This window comes from Pelodiscus sinensis, chromosome 2 (genome assembly GCF_052426305.1).
Source record: "Pelodiscus sinensis isolate ZL-2025 chromosome 2, ASM5242630v1, whole genome shotgun sequence".
Taxonomy (NCBI): Eukaryota; Metazoa; Chordata; order Testudines; family Trionychidae; genus Pelodiscus; species Pelodiscus sinensis.
The window spans coordinates 105735940-105763520 of NC_143053.1; the positions used below are offsets into that span (position 1 = coordinate 105735940).

General features: G+C 39.7%; 1 protein-coding gene across 15 annotated transcripts in view; it reads right to left on the reverse strand.

Annotated features, from left to right (window-relative positions):
• Positions 1–27581, reverse strand: part of CDKAL1 (CDKAL1 threonylcarbamoyladenosine tRNA methylthiotransferase) — a 585431-nt gene that overhangs the window by 117455 nt on the left and 440395 nt on the right. For all 15 annotated transcript variants that reach the window (XM_089776363.1, XM_075921165.2, XM_089776362.1 and 12 more), the window contains one exon: positions 18408–18470. In XM_089776363.1, coding sequence (XP_089632489.1) covers positions 18408–18470 — 63 coding nt within the window. The remainder of the gene's footprint in view (positions 1–18407; positions 18471–27581) is intronic.

Sequence of the window (27581 nt, forward strand, 5' to 3'; positions counted from 1 at the left end):
CCCTCATAGCCAGCATAGACTGTCACTCATTCATGTCAAGTTCCAGCTATCCATCATTCGGAGCTCCATCAAGTGCTGGTGCAATTTCCCTAAGGCAGACTGGGAAAAGTTCTCCAATGCACTGAAAATGTAGTTATCATTTGATCATGTCGTATCCCAGTTGATAACGCCTACCATAAATTCCAAGGAGCTATTTTCAAAGCTGCATACTCAGTTATGCCTCAGGGTGAACTATTTACACACCCTGCCTGAGTGCTAAATGCCAAGTTTTATTCAGGAAATCTGAATTATCTGGAAACCCAGACCTCTCTGACCACCTGTGTATGTCTCTGGACACTGCCAGACTCACTCAGTGGAAAGAATCTACAGAAAAGCTTGACTTCACCTATTCTAGCTGGAATTTCTGGAACCTGATCCACCAGATGGGCACTGCTCAAGAACCTCCAAGTCAAGAGTGCCCACTGGTTAAGCCCAATGAGGTTGCAAGCCATCTACTGCACATAACAAAGGTCACACTGGAGAAGCGATTTAAAAACAAAGTACATAATGAGTGGTGACCACTATTTGACACCAAAATATTGGGAGGAGCCAGCTGGAGCCATTCATGATTGACAATAAGGCCCTTAACTCCAACAAGCCAAGCATTGAACATCAGCCCTCTTAGGTATCCTCAGGAATCAAGGTCTCCTCAGCCACTAAGGAGTTAATCTCTATTACTGTTGCCTGTTCTTGTTTTATTTTCTGGACCAACTTTTTCAGTAATGGAAACGATGGAAACACGCACATATACAAAATCCTCTACCATCAACTGTGTGATAAGGAATCTGTTCCCAGGGATCCAGGATTTGCTTCCCTATTTAAGTGTTTTGGCCTCTGCAGTCATATGATTTGTGAACATATAAGTTGAAGAAATGTTAAACACTGGAACAATGAGATAAAAATCCTCCTCATTCAGACATCTGTAGGAGCTGTTAATCCTGCACTTGCTGAGCCAGTCTTCCTTTTGGTCCCTTTTGATGGGGATTCCTGAGAGAAAGGAGAAATGGTTCCATTTACCTCATTATTTTTATTACCAGACCCCTTGGTTTCTGCTTGACTGTTTCAATATACAGCATTAGTCTTACCATCTGACTGAACAAAGATGTAGGTCTTCCTATGGATGAACTAGAACCTTCACAGAGCTAGTGGAGATTTATGCTTCATCTTCATGGCTCTTTGGGTCTCCAAGTGATCATCTTGCCTGGCATTAGTTGTGAATATTAAAGGATCTGTAAAGCAGATGGGTCAAGACTTTGTGGATGATGTTGTGGTCTAATCAGCACTGTAAGGAATTCAGACCCATAACAGATCTTTCATGTGTACTGGGGCGTGGTACCATACCTTTATTATGAAGGCTTGAAGACTTCTGATGCATGAGTATGCCCATGCATTCCTGTGCACAGCAGTGGAAGTCCTAGAAGTTAGAGGCATATGGTTATGGTGGGCCCCTTGCAGATCTGGAGCAAGATAATAAACTTTCTGGATGGAACCAGATAACTTTTCTTGGTACTGAGGATGAAGTCATGTACCTGTAAGTGATTCACTCTCCAAGATACGGCCCTGTGTGCAGTCAGATGGGGATATGTAGATATGTGTCCATTAGATTTACTGAAGTCAAGGAGCCAAAGATAGGGAGGGATGACACAGTAAAGCCCAGGGTCTCCATACAAAATGGTTTTTTTCTTCTTCTACTTGATGAGCCTTTTGAATTCAAGAATGACTTGATACCCTCTGTATAGGGATATAAAAAAATTTAAAAATTTGTAACCATGTAACCGATACCAATTATATCAGTTACATGGATAACTGTGAGGATCCTGGCTGCTCACCATGCAGTTTAATGATTAACTGATGCTTATCAGTTTACCAGCTAAACTCTTACATGCCTACCTCTACGCCCTTTATACCATGAAGAAGATGGAGTAGAACAAGATAATCTTTCTTCTGAGGGAATGTTCTCCATCACTTTCATATCCAGAAGATGAGATATTTCATTCTGGTTCAGATTGCCTTTTACGGGTCATTGGAGCTGGGTGACTGGATGAAGACTAGATGAAGTAGAGCATGTAGTTCGAGAGTATCCCTGTTTCACTATTTACCTGATCCACTTATCTGATGATGAAAATCATTCCTCTAGGGAATGGGAAACATCCCTAGTTTCAGAACTATGCAATCTTTGTCATAACAAGTGTTGGAATTAAAGGAAGCTGCAGGCCTTCTGGACCAGTGCTGGCCAACCAAGAATAGTGAGAGGGCTGCATAAGTGGCCCTCCATCACCAGTGGTGACCTGCAGGCTATGATCCACTGGGATCAACTGATTCACAGAATTCAAGCTCAGGGAGGGAAGGAGGGAGGAAACGTGGGAGGGTGAGGAGTAGGGATGGAGTGCAAATCAGTGGATTCATGGCACTGTGAAAGTGCTGAGAGAGAGAAGGAGAAGTAGGAAGTATGGGCTCCAGTACCCAAGTGCACAAGAGGTGAGTGAGGGAGGAGGCATACAAGGGGTCTGCAGACCACAGATGGAGCCCCAGCTTGCCCATCATTTTGATATAGAAACTTTCTATGGCTCTAAATTTTCCCCTTTTGCCTTCAGCAATCTCTTGTCCCTTTGCTGGTGCCTCTTTGAGAATGAAGAGTGAAAGGAATCTCCCCCTCTCTCTCTCTCTCGGGCCTGTTTCCAGTGCAGGCTGGAAACAACTCACCATCTGGGAGAGCTGCTATACAGAGTATCATTTGGATTTGACATGGTGCTTTCATGGCCACATTGCCATGCCAGTATGAGGGACAGGCACTTGTAGGAGAGATTCAGGGAGGATTAAACTCCATGGGTTAACTATGAAGGAGGCAAAAAAAGTTAAGAGACAAGGAGTAAGTGTGGGAGCAAAAGAAACCACCACTTCTGCTGCTGCAGAGGCTCTGGAAGCAGAGACAAAATGGGTGTGGCTAGACCATGTAGTGTCAAAACAATGGTCCACCTTCATGAGGTATGGACTCAGGAATGCAGCCCAGATGTCCAAAATTGTACGGATGTTCAGTTGCAGAAAGGCAAGTACTATGAGACTCTATTTTAGAAAGCAAAACAAAATTAAAACAATAGGATTTAATAATAATAAGTACTGAAATACACATGTATAGAAAAAAAATCAGGTATGGATATCTGTTGTTTTCTGCAGGGTGTATTAACAACAGGTGTTACAATATACACACTAAATAATTATGCCTATCCTTTCTCAGTTCAGGATATGATTAATGCAGCCTATCAGAAGCCAGATGGTGCAAAACCAGAACCATCAATCAAAATGAAAAGACCGCTGAGTGCTAGCTACAATGATGTGCGCACAAATGGAAATTCTGTTCACAGATTCTAGCCCATAATATATAGAGGAAGCCATAAACATGGCTGTGCTGTCCCCAAGGAACTGGCAGACACGACTCATGCTTTGTTAGGCAAAAATTGGAGAAATAATATTCATTGCCGTGGGCTCTGACTGTAGAGGACTCTGTAAGGCAAACCTTATGCATGTTGGATAAAAAATTAAAAGTGGGTTCTTCAAAGAATTTAATAATGTATACACTGATGACAGTATCTGTCAAACTGTCCATTTCCCATTTGATTTAATATGGGATATTGCCATACATTTACAAAGCAGCTGCCACTGTCTTTCTGACACATGAATTGGCATCTAATGTCTTCACCTGAACAGGTTTTATGAATAACCTCAAATTTTTGATTTTATAATGTACACTTTCTATAAGCATGCCAAGAAAAACAAGTTTGGAGCCTGCTACCTACAATAAAGATGACTTATATCTGATGAGTTTCTATAACGAGAAAGTTTTACAATGAAGAATAATTTTGTAAAAATAAAAGGCACTTAAAGAGAATAATTTAGCATAAGTGAGCTTCTTAAATAATGCAGTTTGTGTGAGAATGTACAACAGCCCTCAACACATATACACATACCCTTTCTCAGAAATACATGACAGTGTGAAATAAAGATTTTAAGTTTTTGTCAGCAGAACTTTAGCATGGCTGAGTTATTCATGTATGCTGACAAACTTTACATCACACCACCGCTATTTTGCATTCTGCATATATCACATTTTACACAAAAATATGTTTCAGAAAAATGCTTCTGAGAGTTTTAAAAAAATCTTAGTAATTTATTTCCCTAGCTTTCTTTCTCTGTAAACCCAAAGAGCGAGAGAAAAACTAAAGCTAATAAATTTAAAATACTTCAAAAGGTACCTGAAACAACATTCTCTACATTAAAATGTCTCATCTTTAAAGATCAATATCTCACAGATATTAGAAAATGCATGCCTGCCTCTGAGAAGCTGGTAACCTTCCTTTCTCCCCTTTAAAATGATACAGTGCTCCCATTTCTAGTCCTGAGGGGGTCACAGAAAATATTGGATTTAAACCTGCCACAGGTCCAGAACTCCCACTATGGAACTCAGTACAGTGTAACTGTGGGAGAGACCATCTACATTTAGATTAAACAAGAATAAATTTTATGGAAGGCTGATGGTTTACATTTTTTAAATATTTGGACATTTGAAATATTATAAGTAGCCCAGGAAAGGACAGATTAGCAGACATAGAGCAGGTGAGGCCAACAATTGGAATCCATTAATGGTGAGCATATATAATATAGTATATTGTGTGCATCACCTACACAGACAGTTTAGATAGACAACCATGAACTGCATGTTTTATGTACAAACTATGAATAATCATGCTGGACTAGCTCAATTCAAACCAAGAGAAGAGATATTACAAACAAAAAATAAACAGATGTAAACAAGCACTACATTTAAAAAGCAAGAGCTTTTCAGGGCTGCACTGGAAAGCAAATACACACAAACTTGTTCCCCACAATAACAGAGATTATTCTAAATTCATTTTCAGATGATAAAAAAATCAAGCTCCCCAAAATGCTGGTAACAGTAAGATATTCATCTTTTATGTTAAGGCTGTATATACTTCGCTACAGAATGATACTTTCCATAGCAGGTACCTATGGGAGTTCCCAGATTTGAGAATGAATGTCTGGATATCACCACCACAAGCACACAATTAAGCAACAGAATACCCCCAGAGTTTACATGCAACATGATATTAAAACCTGCAGCTTGTTGTGAGACACAAGACTAGAGGCTGAAGACCAAGCATCTTCAATTAATTGAAATGGTTTTTTTTAGTACAATATTGGAACAATTGAGTATTTCTAAAAATCCTTACAAAAGCAATAAAACAGTATTTCCATGAAGAAACTAATTGTAATAAACTAGTCCCCTCGTTCACCGATAGTTCATGAAATTACTATAATCCTCCTCTAATAGGTCAAATCATCTTCCCAGGCCAGCAGAAGTAACTGGAAAGGATAGGTCCTGGATCAAGAGAAAAGCTTGTTCTAAAGTCAGTAATTCCTCCACAGCTCTAGTGCTATACTCTATAGATAGTTAGAGGTGTGGTGGGTTGAGTGGAGAAAAACAGGATCAGAGCAATCATGTAGCAATAAATTCTTTGGCTCTGACCAGAGCTGGGCTTCCTGTGATGCCTCCCTCAAGTTTATTCTTCAACTTTCTCTGACAACAAAACAGAACTTGCTGCCTTATCAGTGATGTAAGACTTAACATAGAAATAAATAAATTAGCAGGCAGAGCAGATAATTTTGGACTCTACGAGCCAAGTTTAACCTCAGGCTTGGGTAAAACAAATAAGATCTTTGCATAGACAGTATTAAAATGATGACAAATATAGTTTTGATTTCTAAGGAAAGAAAGATGGAAGTCAGATGCTGTCTTATGAATAAATACTAGATCCCGATATCTGGAATTGCTGATGTTTCAGTCAAAACAGAACTGAAGTAGTTCAGATTTGTTATTTGCAGCATTTTTATAACTGTGTTGGTCTCAGGATATCAGATAGGCAAGGAGGGTGACATAGATCTTTTATTGGACCAACTTCTGTTGGTGAAACAGAAAAGCTTTTGAGCTTGGACCTGAAAAAGAGCTCTGTGTTGTTCAAAAGACTGTCTCTCTCACTACCAGAAGCTGATCCAATAAAATACATTACTTCATTCACCTTGTCTATTTTATCAGATTAAAAAACAAAGCAGGGTTAGGCTTGGTCATGGCTTGAACAGAAGGCTTCCAAGAAATAACAAGGCTGCTGAAGGAAGTGGTTTCAGTAAATAGCATGCTTCCTTCTAAGCAACAATGGTAGCAAACTACCCAGCTATATTAAGGGCCTGGGTAGTGTTCCATCTTTTGAATAACACACTGACCAATCATGATTGTTAAAGATCTTGTGGTATTTTTCAGAGGCATAAGCCCTGGTCAAGCTGGGTAAATTATACTCTGTGTGCCCTGCAGTTTGAAATAGAGTATTCCTAAATTCCTCTCCAGAATGTTTGCTGTTAGCTCTTGTTCAGTTGTTACCTTCTGCTCCAGAGAAGGATGCATTTCAGTTGAAATTTTCTGTGTATGTACAGACAGATAATTTGTACAGGCGTTTGTGGTGAAAGGTAAGGTTAAGATACTCGAATGCAAGAGAGTATTTTTTTTAAATGGATGGCATATGCATCTGAAAAATGTAAATGAGTTTTGTCATTTTATGTTTAAATTAAAACACATACCAGCTTTGCATCTCTTAGCGAGTGACAATAAAACCTGTTCAACCTAGTCACAATCTGAGGCCCCAATGGAGTAAAGAATTTAAGTATGTGCTCAACTATTTTTATTTATGATTTAGACGAAAGCATTCAGATGTGTAGTTGATACCAAACTGGGGAGGGGTGGCTAGCACTTTGGAGGACAGAATTAGAATACACCGATCCTGATAAATTATTAAATTTCTTATTGATATCAGACCAATTTTTCAAAGACGAGTATAAAGTACTACACTTAGAAAGGAAAAAAAAACACACCCAAATACACAAATACAAAATAGGGAGTAACTGGCTAGGCATCAGTATTGTAGAAAAGGAACTAGGGATTATAATGGCTCACAAATTGAATAAGAGTCAACAGTGTAATGCTGCTGAGGAAAAAACAAATGCCATTCTAGGAAGTATTAACTGGGAATAGGTGAAGCCTCAGCGGGAGTACTGTGTCCAATTCTTGTTCACAAGACAGATGTGAACAAACTGGAAAGAATTCCAAGGAGAGCAACAACAATGATACGAGGTTTAGAAAACATGACCAATAGGAAAGGTTGAAAGAATTGAGCATGCATAGTCTAGTGAAAAGAAGGCAAAGGGAAGACATAGCAGCCTTTAAACACATAAAGGTTTATTACAAAGAGGAGAGTGGTCAATTGTTCTCCATGTTTACAGGATAAGACAAGAAATAATCAGCTTAATTTGCAGTAAAAAGGAGATTTAGATTGGATATTAGCGAAAACTTTCTAATTACAAAGACAGATGAACAATGGAATTAATTGCCAAGAAAGGTTGTAAAATCCTCATCCCTACAGCTTTTTCAGAACAGGTTAGATAAGCACCTGTCAAAGAAGGCTCAGATATGTATAATCCTATCTCAGTACAGGGAGATGGACTAAATGACTTTTTGAAATCTTTACCTAACAGGAATATTGAGGCATTATAGCCTCTGCTGTCTTTTAAAGTCTAGCATTTGATCTTATGTTAAGTTTACGGACTAAACAATGTGAGGAGGTAAAGCAAAGGGGTAACAACTTTATTTTTTGTGTAGAAGGGTGTGTCTACACTGCAAGGCTTAACTTGAAATAAGCTATGCAAATTGAACTACATCAATTGCACATTTTATTTCAAAATAGTTCATTTGAAAATAGGGAGTGTCTACACAGTACTTATTTTGAAATAGAGCACTCTTCGTCAGACTTTCCTTATTCCTCGTACAATGAGGGTTACAGGAGTCGGAGGAGTAAAAAGTCCTCCAGCTTGACACTCTTTTGACACTATTTTGAAATAACTGCTGTGTAGATGCGGATTAAGTCATTTCGGAATAGCGCTAGTTATTTTGAAATAGTGTTGTAGCATATACGTACCCGAAGAGTTTTTATCTGAATTCCTTTCACAGATTAACTGAAACAAACTGACCCAATAGCTTCTCATAATCATTTTGTTTTTTTACTGTTTGATAATGAACACTTTCTTCTACCTTCTCCTCATGTGCACAATGGAATACATCACATAGCGGAGGTTAAAACAAATATCAAAATTGTAAAAATGCATTCATTGCCAAGAATACAAAGTATAAAAGTGGAAGATGTAATTGAACCCAACTTTGACCGTTTACAGCTTGGGAAAATCTGATCAGGGCCTTCACCTGAAATATGTTTGACCCTTTTCTTGGATGAAGTCCTATAGCAACATAACACAGAAGAAAATTCTCAATTCAAAGGTTTTCTATTTCATATGGAAAGACTTTAAATGTTTAAATAAGCCCCACAAGGTTTAGTCATTTGTTAAACTATGACATCTGGTTCGCCACAGGGTTTATTATATGCTGCTGGAGCTTGAGCTAACCTACGTGGCAAAAAAATTTGTCTTATTTTATAAACATCCCAAGCCCCTGCAAGACATTTTCTGTGCTGCTACTTGATATCAGCCAGGGTTTATGCAAAAAGGCCTGGTTTTCTGAAGAGCTCAGAGAGGGGAGGAGATTCCCTAGTCGAATACTTCTATTACTGAGACACAAAGTCAGAGGAAAAACACCTGTTTTTTAAAGCATGCATTAGAAAAGAAAAAGTGATACAATATTAAAAACAAGGAATTAACATGTGAGCTAGAAAATTAATGGAGTGTGTGGATTCAGTGTAAGATGTAAAATCACTTCTGAACATACTTTGGCAATGGAGGAATACAAAACCTGGTAACATCAGTGCACTTGACATGCAATGTGACCTTCCACAAGAACATAGACACATTTATGGTGATCTCCTTTCGTATTACTACCTCTGAGGTTTTCCCACCCCATAAGAAGGTGTGTTCTTGGTTATTTTTCCACATATTTTTCTGTGTTGATCTTCATGATGTATATTTTACCCTTAGTATTATTGGTTTTAGATTTCCCTATGTTATTTCTCATTCGGTAGGGATTGGATTGAGGATGGGAGGGGGAAGTCCCAATTTAGTAACATCTGTGAATTTTATTTGAATATTACTTATACTTTTTCAAATTAATTTAGTTAAATTATTGCTTGAAAAAAAGAGGGCTTGTGCTGCCCTTAATTCAGTAATAGAGACGTCAAGAAATGAATACTTATGTAACAACATTAACAATATGACAACATTAACTGTGGTAGCTCACTAGGCACCTTCAAAGTCAATACACTGTCATTTTGTTACCTTTGCAGCAGGGCCCACAGCCTCCACAGGCCCCAGGGCAAAGTGGGTTAGCGGGGCTTCTGGCAGAAAGGCTGGGGCCGAGGGAAGTCAAGTCTTAATGCCGCCCATACCTGCCCAACCCTTGGAGCCACAGGGCACCACACTCTGGTGGGAATTCAAAGGGGCCCAGGGCACCAGACACCGCTGCTGCCAGAGTAGTGGCAGCTGGGAGCTTCAGGCCCTTTTAACTCTCCGGATCCTCTGTAGCCCCCCTGTTGGTGGGCGTGTATCTATGCTTATAGTCTTGCCTAGTTTTAATGCATGTCTAGTGACAAGACAGTTTTTAGAAAGGTTTCACTGTTTCTATAATACAAATCTGTCATTCTTGAATGAAGTGCAACCACTTTTTATTCTGAAAACTGAGGGAGCAATCCCAAACAACTCGGTTATCAGGATGTAGTGGAGTCATTTCTTAATGTTCTATAATTAAGAATTAACAATTGTTAAAGTCTTAAACTAGAACATTAAACAATGATATATTAAATATTTTGATATATTTGTATTCATCGGTGGTGCAAAACAAAAACAACCACTGATTTTATGACAGGTAATCAGTATTTTTCCCATTAATTTAGGATGCAAGACATATCTGTAACTGGGTTACCTAAGTGTTCACTTCTTGACATCTTGATTACCCAATTAAGGGCAGCATAAGCCTTCTTCTTTCAAAGCAAGCCTTTCAGCAAATATCTCCATTGTAATATTTTGTTACCTTTTTTATTACCTCAAACTGTGTATGCTTTTAGAAACTGAACAGCCCTACGCACCCAAATAGTCGCCTGCTATTTTCAGTTTCGGATGTTAAAGAGGGAATGAACTTGAATATAGTGGATAAGTTAAGTGAAGAAAAAGCAGCTTTTCAGATCTTAATATTTTCTTTTCCATTAAGCAGTGTTCAGGTGTGCCAGTAGCATAAGATCATTCAAATGTTCCTCCTTCATTCTTCTTTCAAGTATCACGACAAACCACAAGTGAATAAATAGCCTTATGTAAAAGCGGCGAGAGTCCTGTGGCACATTATAGACTAACAGAAGTGTTGGAGTATAAGCTTTCGTGGGCAAAGACCGATGAAGTGGGTCTTTGCCCACGAAAGCTTATGCTCCAACACTTCTGTTAGTCTATAAGGTGCCACAGGACTCCTCGCCGCTTTTGCAGATTCAGACTAACACGGCTACACCTCTGAGCCTTATGTAAGCTGCTCCAGGGAGCAGTGCTGGGCATGCAAAACACATGAGTAAAATCCAGAGCCTTGTTTTTGATGTTACAATAAACAAATCATAATTTCCACAAACATTTTGTCATAGCTGACATATGATCAATTACATTAAATGGGAACTCTCTTTTCAGGCATCAATGCAATGCTCTGCGCAAGCCAGTTGACAATAACCTGGGTAGCTTGTCTCATTTCCCAGAAAAACACTTCAAAGCACCTGTGCTCCAGGATTAGGAATCTTGAATTACATCTTGTAATGTAGCCCTGACAAATTGTGGTAGCCTTCTGATACTATACAGTGCTTGTTTTTGGAGTTAATGGAAGACAGGAAAAGTGATCATTGCTTGTGCTGCATATGCATACTCACAGACAAACAATTAACCTCACAAAAACCAATTCGCTCCTACTTTCTCTCCTATTTTAGCAATTTTGAAAGGGGGCTTTTTTAACATTTAAAACATGTTAGTATCTGATTGAGGTTATTCAAGCTATGACTATTATTTCTTTTCTTGTGGTCATGTGTAAAACAGAGAACTCTTTAAGGCCCGTAGCTGTGGAAATCCTAACTCTGTGCCTAGTCCACACTGCTATGGGCCATTGATCTTAGTTGCACAACTTCAGTTATGTGAATAACATGGCTAAAGTCAATGTACTCAGATCGACTTTCTGCTGTATCTTCACAGTGGTAAGTTGACAGATGTCCTGTCGACTCCTTTTATTATTCTTGTTCTGGTGGAGTACTGGAGTCAACTGGAGAATGCTAAGTGGTCAATTTATCATGTCTATACTAGAAACAATAAAAAAACTCCCGCTAGACCAACTGCTGCCTCTCAATCCAATGGGTAGTAAAGACATGCCCTAATTAACAATAAGGCAGAGGAGAGAGAACCTTGAGAAATCAGGGTATGCTACAACTGTAGCACTGTGCAGATTATTACAAGATGCAAGCTTCACTTGTTAGCTTTATATAATACTGTAACCCTACATTCCTATTTTCCACAAGCTTCTTTCAAAAATTAAGTGTGGTGTTATTATTTTCAGTAATGTCAGATATAACATTTTATTTTTTAAATAAAAAGATTGCTTCTGGGACTAACTTGATACTCTGGGCATCAGTTTGTAAGGAAACTATATTGGAGGTTACTTTTTCAGTAAGATGCTTGTGAAAACGTTTTCTTACATTAACTTATTCTCTTAGTACTTAGGCATTTTCTCCTATGTAATCAAGTCATACTAAAGAACAGACAAATCAAAGTTACAGATTTTTGAACCACAAATTTTAAAGGTGTTCAACGTGGTATTATGGTGTTGCCCTTTGCATCCTAAGAGGTGAGCCAGGATTTGGAGCCCTGCTGGTTTGTTTCTGTTAGGAGGTGAAACTTATGACAGAGTCAGGTGTTTCTTTGGTGCAGTCCTGTTTCTGTATAAAGAAATAAACAAATTGCTTGAACAAAATGAAAGCAAACAACAGGAAGCAGTTTACTTGACTTCCTGTCTCTTGGCTCCCTCCTTGGGTCATACTCAAATACAACATCTCTGTGTGCTTCTCACTGATGCACAGACTCATATCATTATCACCAAACAATTCTCCATCTAATCCCTGTATGTACAAACAGCATCTGGGGAAATCCACAGGGTAACATAGCTTAGCTTTATTCAAGTCTTGCCATGATGAATCATGCCTTGGGCGTTGGCTTCTACTGTTTCAGCTATCACAAAACAAAAAAAACCTTTTAACCGGTCCCTCCATTTGCTCCAAATGAAGGGTGCTTAGTACCTTCAGGAGCTTCTATTAGGTCTGTGTTCATAATAGCCTTTTACCATCTTCTAGCATACCAATACATATCATTTTATTATAAATGTTTTTAATATTACATAAGTAAATTAAAGATACGTTGCTAAGTGTTTGCAGGATCCTAGCCACAGGCACTGATCTACAGTCCACTGACAAAAAGGGAAGATTTCTCACTGATTTCATGAGGTTCCGAATCAGGCCTATAGAGAGCTAAACAAGCTAATGAGAAAAGTTCATGTGACTTCAAATGGCTTAGTTATAATCCTATATAAATGGTCAGTTGGGGCATTATTAAAAACATGATTAGGAGAAATAGATTAGATAGATGCACAGAGTCAGAGGAAATTACTAATTGAAGGTTCTTCAAGTTGTGTGGGTCTCTGTATTCCACTGAAGGGATTATGTAGGTGCAACATGTGTCCACAGACAGAACATTTAATGGGGGGAGGAACTGTTACCCTGAGGTCCATGATGTGATGATTAGGCATGTAAACTGGTAAGAGGAAGCAAAAATGAAGTAGTGTCCTTTGCTCTATGCATCACGGTTTTATCCAAGGTGAGAAAATATAGGGCAGACCAACCAGGCCTCCAGTTCCTGCCCCACTGCAAATTCAGTAGATCTGAAGCAGAAAGAAAGGAAGGCAATAAGAAGAATACTGATAGTATTCTATCGGGGGGACAGCTGCAGCGGGAGCTGTCTATAGGCTTTGCAGGGGGGCGGGGGAACAGATTTTTTTCTGTTCTTTCCACGGCACACCTCTGATTGCCTTGCGGCACACTGGTGTGCCATGGAACACAGTTTAAGAAACACTGTACTAGAGGCTGCTGCTTGTGTTTTTTGATTTTCTTTTTTCAAGCTCTTTTGGGGCAAAAGAGCTCAGGGTACCTCTAGGGGTAGGTTCAAGTGTTCACCCCTGGTTTTTAGGGATCAAAATCACTTGATGGTAGCAGTGATCCCCCAAAATCTGTGCATTGTGATTCTGGGGGGAAGGTTTTTGTAATCAGTGCCTGTAGAGGCAAAGGGTTTTATTTTTCTCTTTTGAGCTCTTTGCGGGCCCCCATCTTTTGCACTTGGAGTGCCAAAGTGGGGAACAGCCCTGACAGGGCTAGAACAATGTCGATGTGAAAATAGACATCCTGCATCCACCCATAAATCACATGCCTCCTTCGAATGAGGGGATAAATGTTGCTAGTGTAAACACATGAAACTAGGGCTAACCCTCCAACAACAAAAAATGACACAGGCTATGCTAGGCTCTGTTGTGCTGAACCTGTACACTTTGTGTGTATTGGGCTCCAAAGCACATATAAAGATCCCCAAATGTAAGTAGTTCTGACCCACTAAAATGTTGTAAGAACTGTTTTGGCAAGTTTTAACAACAAGGACACGGGTTTTAAAGGACAAGTATGATTCGGGAGAAAAACATTAGAAAGCATTCTCTACAGACAGGAGAGTCAACATTTCTCTCAGTACAATACTGAATCATTAAAATGCAGAGTTTAAAGACTTCAATGGTCTTTTTTGGTGTCAGCACATGCTTTTAAATTAAATAAAATATTCTAAGTTATCAGGGTGTAGCTGAAGGAAAAAAGAAAAAACCCTATTTTTTTAAGTTAAATTTATTTAAAGTTTTGCTCATTTGTGATAGCCTTCTGAGAAGTACATCTCATATCTATGAGGGTCTCATGAGAACAGATGATCTCTTACTACAGAAATAGTGCTGTAACAGGATAATGTAACTAAAAAAGAGTGACATACCAGAGTGTTTAGTCCCCAAGAATGCTGATTTTAAATCTTTAAGACCTTGCCCTATATAAACATAGGCACAAATGTATTTCAGAAATAGAAATAAATTGCTCAGAAATGGACCTTTGTATTTCTCCACAGAGGATTATAAAAACACTTAAAAAGGAGAGTTTGGTGGAATCTATTTCTAGAAAAGCTATGCAAAACTGTAAATTCAGAAGAGGGTTAAGCATTTATGTCAATGACAGGATCATTCAGTGGCATTTTAATAAGTAAAGTTTTGGGGGGTTCTACACATAAAATTATTTGATTTTTTTAACCAAATGATACATTTTACATGTTACATTTTCACTTGAAAGGTGGGAGCATGCCATATACATCTGATTTCAGGTTCAGGTTTTTGAGTGACTTCTCGGCTACGTCTACACTGGCCACAATTTCCGGAAAAGGGATGCAAATCAGGTAAGTCAGGATAGGGAAATCCGCGGGGGATTTAAATATCCCCCGCGGATTTAAATAAACATGTCCGCCGCTTTTTTTCCGGCTTGGGGAAAAGCTGGAAAAAAAGCGTCTAGACTGGCACGATCCTCCGGAATAAAGCCCTTTTCCGGAGGATCTCTTATTCCTTTGAAGCCGGAAAAAAAGCGGCGGACATGTTTATTTAAATCCGCGGGGGATATTTAAATCCCCCGCGGATTTCCCTATCCTGACTTACCTGATTTGCATCCCTTTTCCGGAAATTGTGGCCAGTGTAGACGTAGCCCTCATGTATTCAGGATGGCTGCTACAAATCTAGCTTTCAGTGAAACAGTAGTTAAGAGAGCCGCAAAGCTCTGTAAGAGTGTTAATGCCACTAAGTAGAATAGAGCAGGAGCAAGTCACAGTCAAGTGTGTATCTGGATTCAGGTACACAATAATGGGGGGCAGGAATTAATCAAACTTTTCATTATGAATAGTAGTGGCTTAAAGACAGGAGTACAAAACCCTTTCCTTTGCTAAAGTAAGAGGAAGGACTCTCCCTCCACTCCTCATTATGCATGGGGGATCCTTGGTCCCTCTCTGGTCTATCTATTTAACTGAGGAAAATGAAAGCAGCAATAGCAATTTTTTGGGAAAGATAACATGTCTATTATATTCTCTATTATATTTTCTAAATGAGAATGGACTCCCCTCACCTGCAAAAGGCAAGTGCTACAGTTCAACAGCCTCTCCCCTTTAGGGAGAAAGACAGTTAATATATGAGCTGACTTTGAAATGTCTGTAAATCTTTTACAGTGCAGGAAAGTGCATGAATGTGTACACATTTTGAGATGCAAAATCCTGTGGAACAGCTGTTTTAACTTTTTTAAATCTAGTTTTTAAACGTTTTTTAAACAGAAGAATAGGTATGTTGAATCAGAAGGAGGTACAACATATTGCATAGACATCTCTTGCTTTGGCTGGTTAAAGGCCTGCTTGCAGATATGAACTTTTTTCATATACATTTCTTTTCTTGCTATTGTGTATCCCTTCACAAAAGAATGAAACAATGCTGCATTACCCCATAAGGCTGTCTTGTGAAAACCTCCAAAGCTGGTGGTCTTTCCTCCTATCTTCCAGCTCCTATTCATCCCTTTTTGATCATCACTTTGTTCTACTTTAGAGAGCTAAACCTTTTAGCCAACTCATCCATAAACCTTGAACTTTGGTGTTTCAAATAAATCAGTACTGTATATGTATCCGAACAACTTGTGGTTTTGCAAAACCATAATGAAGGCACACTGGTAAATCTCTAAAAACACATTGCACACATCAGTTGACCAATAAATAAAAACAGCAAAAACAGAGCCATGTTAAAACCAATATATTCACTGATTCCTCAGCAGCCAGGAGTCAGAGTGTCTGTAGAGTGGGGTCATATAACATTTAAATGTGGTAATAATTAAAAATACACGTTGCATAAGTCAGATTTTATGCAATACTCGTTTAAATGCAGCAATTAGTCTTTGTTTGTAAAACAGAAATCTTAATTTACAAAGTACAGGTTTTAATCTCATTGCAGTTGGTTGTTGCATTTAGTATGTGTGTGTTGGATAGTGTTGGTGGCCTGGGATACACAAGAGGTCAGACTAAATGATCTGGCAGTGCCTTCTGGCTGTGAACTATGACATTTATGTGAACTATCCATACAATTTCGATTGATGTGATTAAAATGAAAAATTAGGAATTTTATTGTTGTCAATATTAGAACAAAAGGCTCCTGGAAACTAAGTGCATGCAGACAGAACACTGGCAGCTGGTTCTCTAGGCCCACTGCCAATGGGGAGAGAATTGCACTGGGGAAAACCTGCCTAGGCAGAAATTTTAAAAAATGGGAAGGGAAAAGTCTCCCCTTACACTTCCATTTCTTCTCTTGTAGCTTTTTACTCTTTCATGCACACACACTCGTATACATGAGCCATGCATGAAGGTGCCAAAAGAGTAAACCCTGTGAGGTTTAAAAATCACTCATGAAGCAATTCTATTACTTTTAATAATTTATTAAAGGTCCAAAAACAAAGTTCAAAAGGAAATATATCTAAGCATTTATATTCAGTTCCACATTGTCTGATGACTAATTTGTAACGGAGGGTATAAGTCTTCACAACTGAAGCCAAAATCATTTGAGGATACTTTGATATAATGCCACAAAGGATATGAACAGGAAGGCAGCAGGAGTTACAAATGGCCAAGCTCCATTAAGAGTGCTAATAAAAGAATAATGGAATTTCCTTGTGCTATGAATAAAAAGAAGTGTTTAGCACAGGAAAATTTAGAAAAGAAGAGTATCAAAGCTTTGGGCTCTTCAGTTGATTGTCTTTATTAGATCTTAATTGATCTACCATTACATTTACCTTAAACCGCTTCAAAATGCAATATTCTCATGAGAAATCCTGTCACTAATTTTTTACTTATAACATTTGCCAATTTCCACCAGAACATAACACCTGCATTATCAGAAACACAAGTGATAGAAGACTATCTGTAAAAAAAGGCATTTCAAAATGAGGGATGTAACATACATAACTTTAACAAGCATATACCTATTTTTGATGCTTTTGAAAATTTGCCAATGCACAAGAAACTGGTTGGTATGGAAATACCATAGTAACAAATGGCATGAAATTATTCAATACATTAAAATATATTCAAGAAAAGAGCTCTCCATCGAGTATTTAACATCCCTAGTTGGAACTTCAGGCTCTTACTACATTTAAAAAGCAGAACACAGCGTCTGGGACCCAGTGCAAGCCGGGATTGCACAGTCCCAGCTTGCGCCTGGTCTTCTGCTGTGCCTGTGCCTCCCCTGTAGAGACAGTGCTGGGGAGAACCGGCTTTCAAGCTGACTCTCCCAACACTGGCTCCTGTTCCCCACCTTACTGTCTCTGATACAGAGGTAGCAAGGCGGGGGAGGGGGAAAGCAACTAAGTTGAGTAATGACTTGACTAACCAATAAGCATAGGTTTATCAGGTTGTCAAGTCACTACTCGACTAGTTGCTTAGTCGCTTACATCCCTATTTCTGACACACATTTCTTTGTTCCACACGGGGTCATAAAATACTAGTAAGAATGACAAGACAGACATCTCACTATTACTTGTTAAAAATTCCATGTTTTCCAACTGCACAAATACTTAGAGCTTCACAAAACAGGAGTGCCAGAAAAGCAAACCACAGATTGCAGAAAAACTGTAACAAATCACTTGTGCTTGCTTAAAGGAACAAACTCTTGAATTATTGGGTATTTTTTTCTTCCTCAGAATACCCATCAAGCTTTCTGTTAACAAAGAAACCTCCTGCTATGAAACCTCCAGAATCAACAGATAATCCATTAGTAATCACATTTTTCAAAACTTAATGTGTATTACAAGCTAACCAATGTATTCAAGAGGAACAAGCTTTAAAAAACTTACCACGTGTCGATTTTATAAGATTCACTGTCAATTTATAAGATTCACCTCTCATAATTATATTTGTAAGAGGTGAGTGAGAGCTATAATACTAAATCCAGGAATACAGTTTCAAATTTAGACATGAACATATGTATCATTATACCTTAGCATATTACAATTAAAAGGAAGTTAAGATACCTTAGAGCCACTTCTAGACCTTCATCATTCCCTTTCATCTTTATACTAATCAGAAAAAAAAAAGTTATCTTAAATGTATGAAATTGTTCTAAACAAAAAACACTGCCAATGTATATTTTTTCTTACCTTATGATCATAAGGATTGTATGAATGAAACAGTTGGGATAGATCCTTTGTTCTTTGCTTTTTCTGCAGAATAACAGCAATAATAATAAATGTATTAGAGAAATTAAATGGCACAAAGGAAGTGCAGATTTTAAAATGCTTTATATAAGTATAGATATGCATGATCTACAGACTTGTAAATGGAACAGCAGGTATGAATTACAGATTATACATGGTAAGAATATTTAATATCACAAGAAAGAGCCAACATATTAATCACTAATAATTTTAAGGGCATTACCATAAATAAAAATAAGACATCTGTATCAATACAATCGGTGAATACCTGAGATGCATTATAAATTATTTACAAGAAATCACCTGTAATGTTTTGGAACATATTCTAAATTAGGCCTCAAACCAGCAAGGATTTACTTATATAAAGAGTTTAAAGTAGGGGTGAAAGTAACTTAAATTTCTTACCCCTATTGTCCTATCCCGACCCCCCTTTGGTGGGGTCAAAGTGGGGGAGGGTTGTGATAAGACAGTACCTGTAAGAAATTTAGATGTGAGATGGTGTGTGGGGGAGGGGGGAACGAGGGGGCTTAGGCCAGGCGGTTGGGATGTGTGTGGGTATGGAGGAGCTGAAGACAGAGGGCCTTTGGGGGTGGTGAGTGCAGGAGTCTGGACAGAGGATGGAAGTGCCAGGGATCTCTGGACAGAGGGTTCATAATTAATGCTCCTAACAAAATCTAATTGAAGATATGGTGCAAGGAGAGATGGGAAGAGAAGTGTCACTGTGGCCTAAATCCAACTTCTACTGAAATCAATGAAAGACTTTCTACTAAGCTCAAGGAAAGTTACTCAGACCCTTTGTAGAGAAAATTAAATGCAACCTTTCAACTGCGTCTGACTTGACAAAATGCTTCAGATCGCAGCTGCCTTCACATTTAGTATAGAAATGTGCCTCACTGAGGTTACAAATCCCGTTATGCAAAGTTTCATTTTGACTAAAGGATCAACCTTGCTGCTTAGAAAAAGATGGATTATTGTGCACTGTAAACTTAGCTAAACCAGGGCATCTACGTGCTACATTCTTGAATTCTTTAGGCTGAATTTTGGCCTTTAGGCTACACTGAAATCAGACAAGTTTGGCATCTAATTAGACAGATCTATTAATGTTTATAGAACTTTGGACACTAAACAGGTGGCTTCATGACTGCAATGTTTATTTTAAGCATCTAGAATGTAGTAGGTAATTTATTTTATCTTTGATGATGCAACAGGAAAATCCCTAATTATTTCTCATCTAGGCACCACTTTTATTTTCATTTAAAAATGCAAATACAATGGCTTTATACTGCATGCTGTAATTCTAGTTGCCAGTCCAGTCCAAACCTATGAAAGGTAACTGCAGCAAGGCTAGTTAGGGTTACTAAATTATCAGCTGAATAATTTTTTCTGTGAAGTCAGCAGTTTTGTTTTAGTTACCAGCACTAAAGACTGAAGTGAATAATAAGTTCTCCTTCTTTAAATAAGCAGGACAAATAATGGTTTTCAGTATAAAAGAGCTGATACTCTATAGCTGAGCTCTATAACTGATACTGATTAGCATAGGAAATATCTAATAAGAAGAGTTGTTCCTCTGAGACCGCTAATAAGCTAATTGGGTTCTCTATCACCAAGATTAGTGATCTCTAAGATACTGTTTTGTAATTGTAGTTTCTTCTTCTAGCTGTATAGCAATCTAATATGTCTTTTCCAAAGAAAAGATCTCCTTAGCATGGGATCTTTAGCATTAGGGATACCAATGGTCCCAGCTCCTCCTCCCTCCCCAAAATTATTAAACAAACAAAAAAAATTGGTTCTCTCAGGTATTTCAACTCATCAAATCCGCTGATCTGGATTACCTGGTATTCCAAATCTCTGTCCGTTATTCAGGGAAAACTCATGATAAATTGTAAAACTGTAAGTACATTATCATTTACCAAGTCCCTTAAAAATCTCATTATGAAAGTATGAAAACAGTAAACAAAAAAAGATTAGTCAACTTGGACATTTCTATCAGATCTCATAGAATTTTCTGGAAAACGTATTTTTATTTGCCCTTATTCTCGATAGCCCTTTCCACCCCACTTCTTACCCTTTATTTTCTAAAGTTCATTCTGTGCTTTTCATCATACTATTGTAACTGCTTTAAGTAAACCAGTAACATTATAACAGAAAAGTCAGAAGCAGCCCCTTGACTCCTGGCAAACTGCCATGTCTCCTTCAGTTAGGCAAAGCATGGATACCATCTTTTATACCCTGTATGCATGCTGTCTTGCACTCTTCCATTAGAGAATATACAAAAGGTACTTTCCTCCTTCACAAAATGTAAACAAACAAAAAGGTTATTACAAAAAGGATAAAGAGAGCTGCCTAGACTCTACAAGAGAGGGGCAAGGAATGGTGACATACAGGAGTCTGGGGTTCAGAAGGATGGAGAAATGAAACAGGGCCTTCTGTGCACAATGTGCTTGACCTACTGAACATTGGTGTGTGCTACCCTGTAATAGGGTTGCCAGGTGTCCGGTATTGACCCGGACAGTGTGGTATTTCTGCCTCCTGTCCGGTAAAAAAAATTCAGAAAGTACTGGATACCTAAAATATCCGGTATTTTCTGTTTTTTTCCCCCCTGCCAGGAGGCAAAAATACCAGAGACCTGGCAACCCTACCACACTCAGCAACTGGGCCCACCCCAGGCCCCCTGCTTACCTGGTTCCGCAGGGAAGCTGCTTTCCGGCTCGACCAAGAAAACAAGATGGCCACCAGCAAAAAGACTAAAGACCTGAAGCAAGGGGAAGCAATGCCTTCCCTGGGTCTTAGTACTCAACCTCTCCCCTCTTCCTATCCCTATTCTAACTCTGCACGCACTTAATGGGGCCATGCTGTTTTAATGCTGTTTTATTTTTTTTTACTTAACTCTCAGGGTCCTTTTTTTTCCTCTCTCAACAACTTTGGTCTCTCCCTTTCCCCAACAGAATTTTTTCCCCTGTGTTTTTTCCCCATCCTAGTTCGAACTAGGGAGGCTAATAAGGGCGACTGAAATTGCAAATGAAGCGCGGGATTTAAATATCCCATGCTTCATTAGCATGTTTCCGGGCGGTCGCCATTTTGGAAATTGACTGGCCTGGAATAACTGCCCACGTCTACACGCGGCAGTGAAATGGGAGTTCGAAGTAAAGCCTTTAATTTGAATTAGCTGTTAAACCTCATTCCAGGAGGAATAACAGCTAATTCGAGTTAGGGCTTTACTTCGAACTCCTGTTTCACTGCCACGTGTAGACGCGGGCAATTATTCCGGGCTAGTCAATTTCCAAAATGGCGACCGCCCGGAAACATGCTAATGAAGTGCGGTATACTTAAATCCCGTGCTTCATTTGCAATTTCAGTCGCCCTCATTAGCCTCCCTAATTCGAACTAGGGGGCTATAGTGTAGACATACCCTCAGATACTTTGGTGATAAAGGTAGTATAAGAACCAGAACAGAAAAGAATAGAATATGTACAAAATACATAATGATCTCTATCATATTTCATCAGTGCTCAATGGGCCTTATACACTCAGAAACATTTTTAGGGACCATAAATTCCTGATAGCATATATTATAAAACGAAAGAATTAATTTAATATTGCAACTTTTAAATATTTCCCAAATATGCAAATTACTACACATTCTCAGAGATACTCAGTGGCTATGTGAATATTTGTCCTAATATAGCTGATGTGTCAGACCTAAAGCAGATATTATTGTTCAAACTGAAATTCTGATTGTATTTAGCCTCCCTCCAAACCAAATGAAAAACATGATAGGCAGCTCCCAGATATTTCTGCAGCTTCTAAAAGTATCTATTTATTACATAAATTAGATATGAAACTTCATTTTAATGCAGGCCATTTTATAGATCAAAATGCAATTAGCATATATTTATTAATATCTTTCCCCCCACTTCCAGGCATCATTGGTGCTCTAGATGAAACCATATTTTTGGTTTAATCCTACTAATGTCCATTTATTCAGGTTATTCCAGCAGTGTAAGAGCTGCAGTAAAAGAATCAGCACAGCAGGGAATAATAATACATCTCCTATGACCTTATATTATGAGGATTAAACAATATCATTGCCCAAATTCTGTTCAATGGTATAGTTTACAGCTCTCTTCAATATGAGAAATTAAGGTACAATTGCAGTTGTTTGAGATCAAGGAGCCATTTACAACATTAGCATGAAGAAATATACTCTCTTTACATGTCTTTGTCACTGGATGCTATATTAAAACATCTAGACATCAATTATATTGTATCAAACATTTCCCTGTCTCATAAAAATCCAGTCTTTTCGCTCCCATAAATTCTCAAAATCTATTTTCATCATATAAAAATAGGTACTGCATACACACCTAGTGCTATCTTCTTTCAGAGAGAAACGCACATGGTGGTGGATTAGGATATACCCCTCTGAGGATCACAGAGGAAATGCCTCCCTCAGCATGGAAGCAAGAACTCACTCTGTGGAGCTGTCTTGCCTCAGTGCTGTGCAAATGGTTAGTATTTTAGAGGCACACACAACTGCTAAGATCCTGCTCCCCAACTTCACAATCAAACATGACCCTAAGAAGTACGCTCCACTGGGGAAGCAGTGGTTTTGGTGCGTTGTGAAATTCCTATGCATCCTGGACAAATTTAATTTTAATCCTTTAGTCCTTAGTTGTCAATACTCAAAGGATCAATTTTTATGGAGGCGAGGACTTAAACTCAATATGCCTTTTCAAAGTACAGATACTGAGGTATTAAGACACAATGGTAATGTGCACCATTTTAAACCAAGTGGAGGGGAGTAATTCTTTTACTACAAACTGTAAACTTCATGTTATTTGGCAGCTGCACCTGACCTATGTTTCATCACATTCTTCAGCTGGCAAAATATGCAGGCACCTGCTGTGAAATGGATTAAAACATTGCTGCAATACTGATATATGTACTGGAAACTGTCAGCAAGGATGTGGTAGAGAAGGAGGGATTCCTTCACAGAAAGACCATCTAGTGCTATTGCAATCAGCTTTACCACTGCAACCTTCTCACTAAAACAGGCTACGTCTATGCTACGAAATAAGGTAGAATTTATAAAAGTTGACAATTTAGCACCCAATTTTGTAAAGTCGAAGGTGCACGTCCCCAGTGTCCTCATGAATTCAATGCAGTTTGAAGTAGCACGTCCCCAGCAGGGTGGCCACTGTCAACTTTGAAAGCAATGCACTGTGGGTTGCTATTCCACAGCTCCTGTACCCCTTTGCATTCTGTTATGCTTTCAGTGCACGCTGGACCAAAATTGTGAAGTGAGTGGTTCTGGGTACATGTTGTCAGCATCCCATAATGCGCTCATCTCCTCCCTTCCCCCTGCTTGAAAGCAATGGCAAACTGTCTCTTTGCACCCTTCCCCTCTTCTCATAGCTGCACGTAGCAGCAACAGGCATGGAACCCATTGGGGATCCCGTTGAGCATGAAAGCATTATGGCAATCATATTAGCCATGGTGAGCCTTATGCTGGAATATATCCAGAGCGTATCCAGGGTCCGCCAGAACGAGGAAGATCTCAGGAGACCCTGAACATACTCTTTTGTGAAGCACCTGAGGTGAGAGCCAGCAAATGCTGTTGGCATTCGATCCTCTGGACACAATGGAACGCCGGTTTTGGTGTCATCAGACAAACACAGACTGGTGGGACAGCACTGTGATGCAGGATGATCAGCAGTGGCTGCAAAACTTTCACATGAGTAAGGCCACTTTCATGGATGTTTGCAAATTGCTTTCTCCTACCCTGTAGCACAATAATACCAAAATGAAACCCATGCTGACAGGGGAGAAGTGAGTGGCAATTGCCCTAAAAAGTTTGCAAAGCCAGAAAGCTACTGGTCAGTTGGGAATTAATTCAGAGTGGGGAAATTTAATATGGGGGCTGTTGTGATCCACATGATCAAGGCAATCAATATCCTTCTGCTATGGAAGGTAGTGACTCTGGGAAATGTGGAAGACATGGTGGAGGGCTTTGCTGCGATGGGATTCCCTAACTGTGGTGGGGCGATACAGAGAACACACATCCCTATTTGAACACGCAACCATCTTGCCAAAGAGTACATAAACCACAAGGGGTACTTCTCAATGGTGTTGCAGGGGCTGGTGTATCCCAAGGACTGTTTTGCCGACATCAACGTGGTTAGGTGGTTAGGAAAGGTGCATGATTTGCACATCTTTAGGAACTCCTGCCTCTTCAGAAAGCTGCAAGCTAAAACTTTCTGCCCAGACTAGAAAATTTCCATCTGAGGCAATAAATGCCAATAGTGATCCTTGCCTATCCCTTGCGCTCATGGCTCATGAAACTGTACACGGGCAGCCTGGACCGCAGTAAGGAGCAGTTCAACTACAGGCTGAGTAAGAGCAGAACTGTGACTGATTGTGATTTTGGGCATTTAAAAGGAAGGTTCTTCAGTCTACTGAGTAGGTTAGACCTCAACAAACCCAACATTCCCATTGTGGTGGCAACCTGCTATGTGCTCCATAATATTTGAGAGGGTAAGGGGGAAGTTATATGGTAGGGTAAGGGGTCGAGGCACAGAGCCTAGCCAGTGATTATGAGCAGCCAGACCAGGGTAATATGGAGAGCATAACGAGGGACACTGCGAAACTGACAGGCTTTGAAAGATAGTTTTATAAATGACCAGATTTGAGAGTCATGCATGTTGCTCTTAACGAGGTGCCCCTGCATTTGGTGGGATTGCCTGTAAGCTCCTTTCAACACAAGCAATAAACAGATTGTTGTTTCCTGAACAAAAACGCATTATTTCTGAACACAGCAGGGACAGGAAAAGGAGTTTATGGTGGGAGCTCGTGGGGAGGGATGTCATGCCCAGTTGTGAGGACAGCCTTTTGCTTTGGGACACATCCCTGGAGGTTGAGTGTGAGGCTGCCCTTGACCTCTTTCCCCTTCCCTCCCCTATGGAACTCGGTGAGGAGTGAATATGGTCCCACAAGAACTGTAGGAGATGCCTGTGCATGTAGCTTTCCTGGAAGGCCACCATGTGGTTTATCACATCCACCATTGTCTTCAAAAAGTTCTTCACTTCCAGCTCGCTCCCCATGTGCTCTCCTGTCCTCATGCTCTGCTCTCATCTCCAGCAACAGTGTATTCCTCCACTTGCTTAAGTGCTCCCTGTCCAAGTGGGTGGATTACATTTGCTCATTGAACGTGTCATCCCTAGTCTGTTTTTGCTTGCGAATTTGTGCAAGCCAGACAGTTGGGTAGAGCCAGGGTGTGCAGAATGCTTGCTGTTGTTCCCACTGTAATGAAAAGTGAAGGGCAGACTTTACAGGACATACATTGTAGAGCATAAAACCTTATCTTTTAGCATAAACAGCAGGACAGGGCATGCTTCACTGGGGAGAAGCAAACAAGGTTTATTGCAGAGGCCCCGTTAATAGCCTTCCCCCGTTTCATTCAGATTGCCATTTAAGTTATTAGTCTTCTCTGAATCACACAGAGTGATAGGGAGCAGATGCTGACTATGGCCAGAAACCTGGACCTTATGCTGCAATGCTTGTGCTGCAACGATACCAGATTACTTACTGCTGGCTTGGCATGGAATGGTGTCCTACTGTGGAGGATGGAATATGGCTAGACTCCCCAGAACCCTTGTGAGAAAAATTAAAGAGTTCCTCTTTGAGAGCTTTATGGAGAAGTGCAGGGAGGATTCCTGCTCCGTCTCTAGACATGTTAAAAAGCTGTTCTGGGGACCCTCCACTGTGTAGGCACAGTGGCCACCGCAGATCACACCCAATTGCCTTAATCTACTTTCAGCATGATAAAAAAATGTGAATTCACCAGTAGTGCCCTTCCTGGGATCAGTGTCTGGCTGCGAGACATCATAGGAGGAGGGGATTGTCTCCAAAGTCATAAAAAGTTCTTGGCTGTCGGTGACATTGGTTACCCCGCTTGACTGCTGAGCACTCTTCTCCTCTTCCTCATTCACACTGTCCTCCATGCTGCTGCCCAAGACTGTCACAGGGAGTGTCTTGGGAGGAGGTGCTCAAAGAAGCGGAATGTTTGTAGTGGTGATCCAGACCATCCGTTTTCTTTCTTTACCTTCTGGTACGACTGCCTCAGCTCCTTTATATTCATGCAGCACTGCTGGGCATCCCTGGCATATTCTTTCTTCTCCGTGCCCTTTGTCATCTTGGCACTGGTATCTGCGTTCCTTTTGGTGGTTCATAGTTCTGCGAGAACATATTCCTCTCCCCACACAGCAACAGAGTTCAGGATCTCCTGCAAACTCTGTGCTGATGCTTGTCTGTGACCCTGGCAACTCATAGTAAGATGTGCTGCTCAAGTGTGCCTTCTGCTCTCAGGTCTGCTTGCCATGCTAGCCATCCAGGAAATAGGGATGTCAACGAGTAGTCGAGTATATGATAAACTGATAAGAGTAGGCTTATCGATTAATCTTGTCAACTTCTCTCATCTCCTCCCCACCGCTTGCTGCTTCTATATCAGGGGATATTGCCTGCAGGCAAAGAACTTTGACTTTCACAGCACTGCCTCTGCACGACTGTAAAGTTGGCTATGCAGGTCAAATTTAATGTTATTCCTCATAAAAAGCTGGAAGACCAAAGTCAATTGTAATGGCCCTTAAAGTCCCAGGCTTGGTGCTGTGGACTAGTTCAGAAAATCATCTTAATGCGGTTAAGTCTGACCTAAACTTACAGTGTAGACCAGTCCATATCCATGCTAGCTGAAGGAACTAGCATTTTCCAAAAAACCCCAGCTATTTTCAACAAAGATCATAGAGAACTGACAAGAACTACAAAGCAACCTGAACTTAATATTTTTACAATGACTATAGATTGCACCAGTAGCCCACACACAGTAAGTTTAATATTTAGGGAAAGATCCTGGTGATTCCTTCCAGAAATTTTCATCCTCATTTGTTATACTTCCTCCCCACCCCTCCATATTCATTTTTGAGCAACAGTGAAACACTTTGTAATGCCCAGTTCTGAAGGCATTGAGTCCTACATTCTCATTTTTTAAAAAATGGGAAACATCATGTTATTACAGAACAAAACAGAGAGAGTAACAAGAAACATACCGAAGGTACTTGATAA